The 12,187-nt window shown below is 44.1% G+C and overlaps 1 protein-coding gene across 1 annotated transcript in view; it reads left to right on the top strand.

The window, feature by feature from the left end:
* Positions 1 to 12,187, top strand: part of col7a1 (collagen, type VII, alpha 1) — a 58,782-nt gene that overhangs the window by 41,940 nt on the left and 4,655 nt on the right. Inside the window, exons 88-112 of the mRNA XM_078283561.1 lie at positions 2,554 to 2,589; positions 2,847 to 2,906; positions 3,022 to 3,066; positions 3,168 to 3,203; positions 4,505 to 4,540; positions 4,633 to 4,692; positions 4,845 to 4,970; positions 5,099 to 5,170; positions 5,613 to 5,648; positions 5,772 to 5,831; positions 5,962 to 6,006; positions 6,552 to 6,587; positions 6,725 to 6,760; positions 7,161 to 7,217; positions 7,331 to 7,402; positions 7,513 to 7,588; positions 7,738 to 7,769; positions 7,900 to 7,980; positions 9,444 to 9,497; positions 9,761 to 9,814; positions 9,908 to 9,970; positions 10,060 to 10,122; positions 10,427 to 10,543; positions 11,506 to 11,583; positions 12,107 to 12,160. Of these exons, the coding sequence (XP_078139687.1) occupies positions 2,554 to 2,589; positions 2,847 to 2,906; positions 3,022 to 3,066; positions 3,168 to 3,203; positions 4,505 to 4,540; positions 4,633 to 4,692; positions 4,845 to 4,970; positions 5,099 to 5,170; positions 5,613 to 5,648; positions 5,772 to 5,831; positions 5,962 to 6,006; positions 6,552 to 6,587; positions 6,725 to 6,760; positions 7,161 to 7,217; positions 7,331 to 7,402; positions 7,513 to 7,588; positions 7,738 to 7,769; positions 7,900 to 7,980; positions 9,444 to 9,497; positions 9,761 to 9,814; positions 9,908 to 9,970; positions 10,060 to 10,122; positions 10,427 to 10,543; positions 11,506 to 11,583; positions 12,107 to 12,160 (1,485 nt within the window). The remainder of the gene's footprint in view (positions 1 to 2,553; positions 2,590 to 2,846; positions 2,907 to 3,021; positions 3,067 to 3,167; positions 3,204 to 4,504; positions 4,541 to 4,632; positions 4,693 to 4,844; positions 4,971 to 5,098; positions 5,171 to 5,612; positions 5,649 to 5,771; positions 5,832 to 5,961; positions 6,007 to 6,551; positions 6,588 to 6,724; positions 6,761 to 7,160; positions 7,218 to 7,330; positions 7,403 to 7,512; positions 7,589 to 7,737; positions 7,770 to 7,899; positions 7,981 to 9,443; positions 9,498 to 9,760; positions 9,815 to 9,907; positions 9,971 to 10,059; positions 10,123 to 10,426; positions 10,544 to 11,505; positions 11,584 to 12,106; positions 12,161 to 12,187) is intronic.

Raw genomic sequence — 12,187 nt, 5'->3', positions numbered from 1 at the left:
CCAAGTGGTACTCCAGATACTGTACCTCCCCCCCGCCCAGTTACACACTTCGTCAGGTTGGTCAGGAGCCCTGCCCATCTCAGGGCTCCGTGACCCTGAGATGCTGCTGCTAGCTATCACTATAGATTATGATATTGTTTAGGTAGACAGCAGCATTTAAGCTATGAGGCTGCAGGATCCTGTCCATGAGTTGGTGGGAGTGGAAGATGGCTAGCGCCCCAAACAGCCCACAAACACAAACAGAGCGTAGAAATGAAGGGAATCTGTCAGTAGCCCTTGGTTAAATTCAGTGCTGAGTAAAATCAGTATATTTGCCTAACCAGTCCAGCAGTTCATCCACCCTGGGCATTGGAGCGTTCCACTTATAATGGTGCAAACAGAATCTTCTAGTGCTAAGGCTTGAGGTCAAGTCAGATGGAGCTACACTAGTCACTGTGGGACTGCTTTCAATTCTGCCTGAACAAATCTTTGCTTCTGCTTACGCAAGCGATAGGGTCGGCTACGCACTATTACCGAGGGAAAGTTTAGTTGTGGTTAATGAGGTTAGTGCGTCGTGGCAAAAACATGTCCGCCAAGTTCTGTGGCAATGCAGCTACCTCTGCTTTCTGGCCTGGTGAGAGATGGTCCTCAGAAATGATGGATACTGGATTAAACGTTTTTGGAACCTCTAATCCTAATCCTCAAGGCCTAATTCATCTCTCTCAATTGCCATGATAGCTAACAACAGGAACCACCTTGCTCTAAAAAGGAAATTCAGATGGTAAATTTGCGGAGCAAGAAGGAGAAGGAGACGAAGAAAAAGATAAAGAAGACAAAAGAGAGCATTCCAACCGATAAGTGTGTGAAAGCTAAATAATTTGAATGGGAATTAGAGCAATGACATCTGTGTTTTGTCTATTTTTTTTATCAAATCAATCCCCATCTTCGTTATAGTAGCCTGCTTTGGAAACCTGAGCCTGGAAAAAAAACAAAAAAACAGTATTGTGTTCAACTTGAACTTGATATATTTGAGTGCTTGCCTCAGACTTGCTTCTTTCACAATAGTCCCTCTTGTCTTTGCCTGGTAGTACAATGTTGTTGAGTATTGTACCAGGATAAATCATCTGGTATTATAGGATGGACGGATTATAAGTAAGAGCAAGAAAGGGGGAGGGTAATTGAAATCACTGATGACCATCACCAGTGGGCCATCATTACGGCAAATAGCCTTCCAGTATTGATATGAATTAATCAAAAAATTATATTGTATTGAGAACATTGAACAAGATCATTTTAAGACATTTAATCAAGGATTCCTACCACCATGTTTTAAACACATCTCTATCACCATTTCCTTAATTATCAGAAGCTCTTTTCTTTATAGGCCTAACTTATTTTATTGCTTTCACCCTGATTTATATCTGCTTTTTTTATATATTAAATTCAATCAAAATGTTCAATAATTATACAAATGAAAACAACACTTTTACCACTGAGAAAACAATTGGTCATTTACTACAGTAAATAAAGGAGAAAAAGGGAGAAGGGTGAGACAGGCGAGGCACGAGAATGGGAGGAGCAGGGAGATGGGACCAGGAAGCTGCCGCTGGCATGAGGCTTTACTGTCCTGTCCCAGGTCTTTGGGCTCTGGACGTCCTCCCACTTCCACCCTTTGGCCAGATGGTTCTGCGCCAGAGTCACGGTTGAAGCCGGGGTCAGGAGTTGGTGGCACTGGGCTCGGTCTGCTATGGCTGTTGGAAGTCCGGGTCAGAACTTCTCCAGGGCCACTTGCTCCAGGATTTCCTTGTGGGTGTGAAAACCCCCGCTGCTGCCACCGCCTACAGGATTGGACGGCCTTTTTCAAGTGGTAGTCTGTCGTTTAGGCCAACGACACACTACCGCTGATCCCGTGAGCCTCCTTCCTGTTCAGGTTTTGGCACCACTGGAGCCGCTGAACAGTCACACTGAGATGGGTTATTTCTGTCCATGTTTTTATCTGGCACCAAAATAGTCCATAATCAAGAGTACAATGCACCACGGGTGCTGGGGTAAGTATTCCCCTGCTGTGGGTTAGTCCACCAGTCTCTAATAAATAACCTGTTCAGGCAGCTCTTGTCCATCAGCTCAGCAAAGCAGCTCCAGCACACGTTCAGTCCAGCAGCTCACTGAGGGTGGATTGTTCCTTTAACTGACCATTGCAGCCTATTCTTTCTGTCAAATATTGCCAAGTAGAACTGAATAGGCATAGTAACACAAAACATGTGTCTCTCAAACAAGTGGTTGTCAGACAAATTTTGATTGAAATTTTGATGACAATTTGATTTTTCAAACAATTCCACTCCTGTGCGGTGCGACAGTTAAGCAGCGGTACATGTGCATTTGCTTGATGTCTTTGCAAAAGACATTATAATTATTGATGTTTGAGAGCTGGACAAGCTAATGGTTGGGAAGACATGATATCTGATGAATACTAAGCCTTTTAGGTACGCATTTGAGTCTTTGAGTGGGCAAGAGGCTGTACTACACTGTACAGGCAATTACCATTATTTTCTCCATTTCTCTTCCCTCTTATAGACTGTGGCTGGACCCCCTGGACCAAAAGGAGAGAGGGTGAGTCATTGTTATTGTCATTATCATGTATGTAGCTAGATGAGCCTTTTTTCTTTTTAATTGACTTCCTCCTTGGCTTGAATACAAATAAGTAGAGAAGGTAGATGCACAGTCCAATAAACGTAGTCTGGTAAGTGCTCTGGCAATTGAAAGACTAAAAATATAAAAATACAATGGAAAGTTGACATATGATGAAGCAGAACGAAATAGCTGTTACAACCCAGTTGACAGTACTTTAATGGTTCTGGTTGATGCAGGGTCTTGCTGGTCAGACACTGCCTGGGATCACAGGAGAGAGAGGTCTACCTGGCTTACAGGTGAGTCTGATCAAACCATCAGCATTACAGCCTTGCCATCAGTTGGTGACATAAACCAGTGTGAATATGTTTAGAGCTTTTTCAGTAACACTGTATGGTTATTGTTGTCGTTCAGGGTGTGAGGGGAGACAAAGGTGCCACTGGCATCAAAGGAGAAAGAGTGAGTATCATTGTGCTACAGAACTACACACCGTATACAGGTTAGCATAACACAGTAGTCACCAGGCTAACAGTGGCCGTCTTTATCTCTTGTCAAACTAGGGTGTTCCTGGTGAAGACGGGGAGCCTGGAGAGGATGTGAGTAACCTTTTCAGTAACCATTGACTTCAACACCAGCCTCAAGTTTTTACATTAAAGTCATGTGTGACATTTTCATATTTAAATGTCCGCTTGGCTGCTCTCCAGTGCCGATTGATGTAACACAACAGCGATTCAACCTACAGTATAGCCAGTTCATGAAAGCTTTTACATTTGCTGTTCCAAACACCCGGTGTCAGGTAGGCCTTTCCGGGGAAAAGTCCCCTCCACAGTGATGTGTTTTCTATTTCTAGCAGCAGCAATAGTGGTTTGTCTGGGATAACTAGAAGAAGAACTCAATCATTATGTATGATCAGTGATAGCCACTTTAGCTGAAAAGACCAGAAATTCAAACTTCATCAACAGGAAATCCAGATGTGACAGTACTGATGACACGGTTTGACTGCAAAGTGATCTCTGGGAAGTTCAGTGCAAAAAGACCACAGCAATGACTGCTTATCACAAAAATGAGGATCTTACAGATTATGACTTAATGGTCATTGATTATCCCAAAATAAATAATTGCACTGGTGAGCTGGAAGTAATTCATTATGTTGCTCAAGGACACTTCAGCAGGCTGGATGCTTTCTGTCACTGAGGTAATCAACCTAGGCCTTGTGGGAAACATCTCTTAATAATTGCTTGGCGGGCGTGTGCAGTATTGGCTCCAAATGGGAGTTTTGACTGGGAGCAGTCAAACCACCTACAGGCCATAATTAAATCCTTCGTTCTACTTGTACGTTTAAGGGACATCTCTATAATCCAGAAATCACACAAAAAAATGAATAATTCTATCATGATATTGGTAAATTTATCAGTAGTTATTAGCTGTTCATTCATAATTACTGTTATTTTCAACATCTTTTTGCCTTCAGTTAGCACACATTCTTCATCCAGTGTTCCTATTGTGAAGCTTGTTAAGAGATCCAAATCCAGTCCAATTTGTTCTATATCAGTTTGCATAAAATCCCCAGACCTTCTATCTACAAACCTCAACCTTAATTGATGTCCTCTGGTGTTAGAGGTTTGCTTTTTTATCCCTGACATGGCAACCAAGATCATGTCAAGGTCATGACAAACTGCCATACTGCTGACTTTTCATGTCTGCAGCTAGATCTTTTTATAATAAACTCCAAATGGGTATATTTTTCTTTTCATTAAGTGTCACAGGCATATGATTGTATTTGCCTGATATAAGCTTCTTGTTTTCTCCTAAAAATGTATATTGGTATTGGCCTCCAAAAATCCATAATCGGTCAATCTCCAATTCTTTTCACACTGCCCATTTGTCTCTCACTCAGGGGGCAAAAGGACCACCTGGGCCCAAAGGAGATAAGGTGAGCTGGATGTTTGTCATGCATGTTATTTATTTATCTGCTGCCTATCATATCTAGTGTATGTGACGGTGATGACAAACCTGGTGTTGCAGGGAGAAAAGGGCATAGGACTGGCTGGGCCTCCCGGTCAGACTGGGCCTCAGGGTTTAAAGGTGAGTAGTGACATGCTGTATGACATGCGATGGTCTGTACGCACAAAGGAAAACACATGTTTGCATATTTCATAAATACCTCTAATCAGAGTTAGTGCAGTCAGGGCCACAGATCAAAATCTTTCAGCACATTACCTGCTGCTGCATTTCAGGGAGATCCAGGCCTTCCTGGTCCAGCCGGCCCCCCAGGGCCCCGGGGCATAGCGGGCATCGCCGGCCTGGCCGGCCTGAGAGGGGAGGTTGGACAACCAGGACCTCCCGGACCGCTGGGGGAGAGGGTTGGTGGAGCCGCAGCCCGACTACCGCCTAAAATATCTCCACAATCTGACAATTGATTACACAATACAGTGTGGTTTAGCCTTAATCTCTGTGGTGTGATTTTCAAGAATTTTGGTCTCACTTCCAGGGTCTCCAAGGCTTTCCAGGCCGAGCGGGCAATCCCGGAGCTCCGGGTCCCTCCGGACCTCCTGGGCAAGCAGTGAGTTCATATCCCATTTCTATCACACTGTGATGTGTTTGTTTAGAGCTTAGTTCAGCCAAGGGCTCTTTAGGCTCCACCCTTGATCCTGCTGGACTGCAATTAGACTACTGCCTTTTGAGCACTCATATAGTGAATTTTGACTTTGCGCTTGCCTATTATGTGATGTCTACTGATATTTTTGCTAATGCACATTGTTGTGTGCTGTCAGCTTACGTATAGGTTTGTCTTCATACTGTTTTCTTGGCAAGATCTGATGATTCAGGGGGGTCCCTTGGTTAAATACAGTTTAAATAAAGTTTTAAAGTAAGAGAGATAGATAGAGAGAGAGAGAGCGAGAGAGAGAGAGAGAGAGAGAGAGAGAAAGAGAGGGAGATGGACAGAAGATGGTAGGAGATGCGGATTGTGATTCATATGATCAATATCTTGTCCTGCTTTCTAGGGCTCTCCTGGTATCAATGGGGGCAAAGGAGAGAAGGTGACTATGCCAGCAGCCATACAGCATATTTATATACAGTTTTTTTTTTTAAATTCATTCTTGTTTAGTATAGCTGCTTACATGCTTACAGATTGATAAGAGCATAATGTCTTCTTTGGCCAGGGGGAGGTTGGAGTTGGAGTCCCAGGATCCAGAGGAGAGAGAGGAGGCCCAGGATCCAGAGTAAGACCTCCACCACACCTCCATACCACTAAAGCTGTTTAATAAGAGTTTGCATGTGGATGATATTAAATAACATTGTGTGTGTGTGTGTGTGTGTGTGTGTGTGTGTCTTCTGCCTGTCATCTCTCAGGGCGAGGAGGGTCGTGCTGGCGTGGACGGGGAGCGAGGACCTTCAGTAATATAGTCTTTCTTTTTCCATCCGTTACACAGGAGCGTTGCTCTGCTCCACTCCATCACAGCTTTCAGGACCGCTTTCAGGGTTTTTTTCAAAATACTTGAAAGTAATAATACTGTGATTAGATGCTCACTTGTATGTGTGAATGCAGTGGATTTCTAGGACCATAAACTGCTTACAGGTCTCACACTGGTGCAATGCCCACAGTCTAATATCCCGAAATCAAGGGAAAAAACAGAGTTCAATGGAAGCATAGTCAACCTGCAATCACTGTATAATCAAACTATATACCCTAAGGAATCATGGCATTATGATCCTTGTATAATCAACACATGTACTATAACATACATAAGGTACTATGGCTTGATGATGAAATATTGCAAGCGAAACTATGGTGATACTGCAGATTTGTAGTCTCACCAAATATGACCAGCATGTGAATGAAACTAGCATGACTTCTTGCTTCTTTCATTGCGGATCCATATATGATGGGACATGATGTGTTCGTGTGTGTGTGTGTGTGTGTGTGTGTGTGTGTTCATCAGGGCCCTCCAGGAAGCCGTGGTGATCGGGGAGAGAAGGTGAGCACTACCAGGCCTTTTCCCCCCATCTCATGTGCCATCACGCTGGCTTCGTCCCCTGAGCATTCTGTCCATGTAAAGCAGTGAATTAAATTGACATGCATGAATGAAATGTCTTGCTCTCAATTTTTTTTCAGGGAGAATTGGGGCCGCAAGGTGACAAAGGAGAGAAGGTATGTGCATCTTAATATCTAATGAGCGTTACACACACACACACTCTCTCTCTCTCTCTCTCTCACCCGCTCTCTCTGTGAGCGTGTGCTTGTGTGCTACAAAGAACACCGAGCAACGAAAACGGAGAAAGAAGAAAATGAGGAATATTGTGCGAGCAGCGCTTTAATTTGCAGGAGGTTTTTTGAGGAGATTTATTCTGTAGTGAGCAGGAGGAATTTGTGAATACAGCGGTAATGAATGAGCTGTGAAACAAGTGAGCGAGCTTAAGATAAGGCAACGGGATGAAGCGCTGTGTGTGTGTGTGTGTGTGTGTGTGTGTGTGTAATCTCCCTGATGTTGTGGCTTTCGGGTGAGCCCGGCTAAGATGCTGTGTGCTGACGGCTGAACGGTCTCCCACAGGGCGACACGCTGCTGGTGGGAGGACCTCCTGGAGAAAAGGGCAACAAAGGAGAAACTGTCAGTGAACACCGCCATGTCTCGCACTATTCATCAGAATAAAAACTCCACTTTTGTTATACTCATACAGCGGGTGTTTGTTAGTAGAGGATTTCTTCTTCTTTCCATTCCAGGGGGACAGAGGGCCCAAAGGTGTGCAGGGAGAGAAGGGGCTGAAGGGCCAGGAGGGCCCTCCAGGGGAGCAGGTGAGTTTGTTTATCCTGATGTGATCACACTGCAGCTGGCCGTTATTAAGTTGTAGATGCCGTTATTAGAAGGTCACTGCATGTATGTGTGTGTGTGTGTTCCATATCAGGGTCTGCGGGGCGAGCCTGGAGACAGGGGGTCCACTGGATTCGTGGGAGCTCGTGGCCCCGGTGGACAGAAGGCAGGTGACACTGTGCATGGACAACCACTGTGGATATTGTCTCAGCATCAATCGTAATCAATCACAAGGCCAGTCAGGTGTTCACTGTAGGAGACGATTCTACTGCTCTAATTAACGGAGGTGTCGTTATTTCTGTCTTGTGTCTGCAGGGAGAGGCAGGACAACCTGGAGTACCTGGAGAATCAGTGAGTCTTCTATGCCTCCTTCCCTCTCTCAACCGCTCCATCCAAACACAGATCCTTCATGTTCTCCGTCAGGTTTTCTGTCTTTGGTGGACGGAACGAGGGATGACTTTCTGTCTTTTCTTTCTTTCAGGGTTTACCGGGAAAAGACGGGCTGCCGGGGCTTCGGGGGGAGAAGGGAGAGATTGGTGTTCTCGGAATGAGAGGAACCAAGGTATTGTGAGTGTGTGTTGTGTGTGTGTGCGTTTGTGTGCATGTGTGTGTGTGTATCTTCAGTCTTTTTTCTGTCATCTATTACAGCGAAGAGGGTCATGTTGATGTGGACGGGAAGCGAAGACCATCAGTAATATAGTGTTTCTTTTTTTCATCAGGAACATTGCTCTCCTCCACTCTGTTGTTGCATATAAAGACACTTTAGAGAGCCTTTCCATCATAGCTTTCAGGATTTAAGTGTTTCTTTCAAAATACTTCAATCAACAGGAAGGCAATCTTCAAAGGCAGAGCTGCGCAAGCTACGCATCAGACGTCACCAACCTTTAACAACCTCCACTTTCTTTATGTCCCTGTGATTAGTATAGAAGAGCTGAACAAAGCATATATCAATCGTATTTTGTACTTAATACAATGCATTGCTAGCACAGTAAACTGCTTACAGGTCTCACGCTCGTGCGTCCACAGTCTTCCATGCCACAGAGTTCAGCAGAAGTATAGTCAACTAGCATCACTGTCTAATCAAACTATATACCCTATAATCATGACATTATGATCACAGTCTAATCAACACATGTTCCCTAAGGTATTATGGCATGGCTTGATAATGAAATGTGTGTTTGGATATGCACACTATGTTTGTTCATTTTCTGCAGACAAAGTTTGATCTCAACCTTGATGCGTCCTACAGGCCAGTTTCACAGAGGGTGACGACAGTCACAACTCTATAATCGCACAAAACTGACGTCATTGCAGAGGATTAATATAGATTCAGACAAAAATAGCCAGGCTTTCACCCCAACATTATTTTTATTAATACCTGAAAAGAGGGTTTTTGCTGCTGCTAGTACATTTTTATGATGCTCACCTCTCCGAAGTATGAATTACTGTCAACCTTGAAAGTGCAAAAAAAGACAAATTTGGTTAAAAACTTCTTGTACGTCATTTTCTGTACAAGTTCATTTTGTCTGGAGATAATTCCAGTGTGCTAACAGATATGCAATCAAAAATCTTTAATCAGGATTTAGAATGACAAATCCAGATATCATCAGTCCACTTTGAATCCACAATGGCACCCAGAACTCCCTTATCTCTGTGTCTCTATGCTACTTATTTTGTTCTTTACTTGTCATTTTTCTGTAGAACATGGATCATCAAATAAATGATAGTAGCCAGTTTTGCGTCATACCTGTTTGCTATTTTGAACTTGCTGGTAGGCACTGGCATTAAGAAACTGAGTGAGTGACAGCTATTGATGAGTCACAAGGTGGTAAATGCGTGTATGTGTGTGTGTGTGTGTGTGTGTGTGTGTGCCGAGTGCTTTAGCTTGAGTGGCAGGTGAAAGGACTTTCAATCTATGGATAGGCGCTCTGTCAGGCTGAATTGCTGGTTTGGTGCACTTTGTCCTTTTGTGGCTCACAAGCCCCGTCATGTTCCTCTGTCAATGACTAACTTATGTATTTCCAGGGTGACCGAGGACCCAAGGGTGCTTGCGGCGCGGATGGACCCAAAGGAGAGAAGGTGAGATAGTGAGAAAGCCAGAGAAATAGGGATCGGTAGGAGGGGGTGTAGGAGAAATTAGCAGGATGAAATTGCATGGTGAGATTTTGAATGAAATCATTTCATAGCCTCCGGAATCTTGACACCGCTGGGATTTTTATTTCTGTTCAAATCAAAGAGGTAAAAAAGATGTAGATGTACTGCGGTGTGCAAGGACAGTGCATACAGTGGTTAAATATTCCTACAGCGTCAGGTATTTTGAACGTATCTGGGTTTGTGTTCAGGGGGATGCTGGGATCCATGGGCGGTCAGGGCTACCAGGAAGAAAAGGAGAGCAGGTAAGACTCTCTGGCAGACAAACAGGCATCATAATAATGATCAGCTCCTCCTTATGAGTGAGCGTCACCTGGTGTGCTGCCTGTGTTTTCCAGGGGGAGCTCGGACCTTCGGGGGCCATCGGGACCCAAGGGAAGGAAGGACTGGTCGGCCCCAAGGTACAGTATGTACTGTGCATGTTCACACACACTAGTCTTGGTACAATAAGTGTCTCCAAATGTCTAACAGCTTTTCTCTGTCTGTGTAGGGCGAACGTGGGTTTGATGGAGTTGCAGGACCCAAAGGAGCTCAGGGAGAGAAGGGTGAACGGGTGAGTTTCTAACCTCAACTCCTCCAGTACAGTATACATAACCACAGCTGCTCTAAATGGAATCATATCCTCATGACAAGCAGATCTCTTGCTATACCTACACTCCATATTCTGCATGTAGAAATACTGCGTGTTCTCAGCTGCAACACCTACGGCAACAGATCCTGGAATGGATTCAGGAGCAAACCAGGCTCTCAGATCCCAAATTATACCCACCCCCTCACATTAACAAGAAATGCGACACTGAAATACATACAGTATATAAATACATATTTAACTGTGTTGCACTCTGTGCTTCATGCAGGGTCCTTCTGGTGTACCCGGCCCTCCCGGCCCCAGAGGAGCGGATGGGGTCTCCGGCCTGACTGGCCCTCAGGGACCAGCTGGTACTAAAGGCCCTGAGGGGCTCCAGGGACAGAAGGTGTTCCTCTCCCATCCATACTCTGGCTAGATGACAGCTAACTGACTACACTCTAGACAACAACTGAGAATTTTAACACTAGAACATTTTAAGTAGAAATAGATCAATTAAAGTATAAAAGAGTACGGATTACAGCATCAAGATGGTGTGCGAGTAGCAGCAGTAAAACTTGAGACTTTAAAAGTTTAACAATATCAATATATTCATTGTATAACTAATGAGAGGAATATGAGAATATGAAAGAAAACTATGTGAAAATTGTAGCATATATACAGGATGTGCAAAAATGTGCTCGCATTCCCATTAAGAGGTCTATGAAAGCCCACATGAAACAGAAAGTGACTAGATGTGTAGATGTGCATAGTAAAAAACTATACCTTTTTAATATATTCACTTACAGATGTAGATAACATGTATGTGTATTACTAGGCCAGATGGAGGTGCCACAATGTACAGAAAAAGTGACAGTGTGCACTGATGTCTGTATTATAATCAGAACATATTTGTGAATGGAAGTAGCGTACGTACAGAAAAAGTATGCAGAGATATGTGTACCGACTTGTATGCAGAGAAGCTACTGATAAACATAGAGTGTAACAGATATTCTGTTAAATACAATTATACTGAAACATTTAAACTGTGCAAGCAAATGCCATCAGTCCAGAGATTAGGAATGCAAGGCAGGAGTATATACTTTTTAGGGCAGCATGACACAGAGGGAACTAAGCATTACCGTTTCACATGGGGGTCAAAAGAACCAGTTTCCACTGATGGTCATACAGCAACACTCCTCACGTTTTGCTTGCTAAAACACCTCCAGTGTGTCGGTACCTGAGGAGTTCTCTATATATCTAAATCTAGTTCTGTAGCAAACTGTATTGCTGTGTTGGTAAATTGTGTATCTTATGCCTCCATGGTATAGATGTGTTGTATATTATAATGTTGTCCTGGTTGTGTGTCAGGGAGAGAGAGGGCCGATTGGTCCTGCCATGGTGGGCCCCCGCGGCATCCCCGGGATACCAGGAGAGCGGGGAGAGCAGGTTAGTGTCTCGCCTGTCTGCTGCTGTCCCTTGGTTGTTTTCTCGGTGATGGCACATGGGCTCCCAATTATCTCTGGCAGGAAACTACATACTGAATGTGAAAAAATTCCTCTGACCCTTATCTAAAACACATTAAAATTGTGCCTTCACACTGCACTGATTACTCTTTGAACCGATTACACATTGTGCCGAGTGTAATAGCTTTCATTGTGGAATTTCTGTGGACCAAAAGCTTTTCGCTGTTGTTCAATTTAAAATGGCAATCGGATATTATTACGGGCATCTTTGTTGATTTGGAAGGGGATTCCACATGCGGTCCCGACTTCAAGACTGAGGAAACCCGGACTATTTAAGATTTGGACGTATCTATATAAGACACTTACTGCTGATTTAACCTTGCGTTTTGACTTTGTATTCTATTGATGAGCTGTACTTTGCTCTCGGTCCAGTGAATTAATGTGCTGCAAGCCTTCTGTGAGCCCTCTGTGGGTTGTGTGTGCACTGATACCTGTCTTTGTTCCAGGGAGAGATGGGTCCAGATGGAACTAAGGGAGACAGAGGAGAGCCGGGCATGACGGTCAGTGCTTCATCCTTACTCCGGGGC

The sequence above is a fragment of the Centroberyx gerrardi genome, chromosome 5 (genome assembly GCF_048128805.1).
Source record: "Centroberyx gerrardi isolate f3 chromosome 5, fCenGer3.hap1.cur.20231027, whole genome shotgun sequence".
Classification (NCBI taxonomy): domain Eukaryota; kingdom Metazoa; phylum Chordata; class Actinopteri; order Beryciformes; family Berycidae; genus Centroberyx; species Centroberyx gerrardi.
Note: the sequence above shows the minus strand (reverse complement) of the source record. Positions and strands in the feature narration are given on the sequence as shown.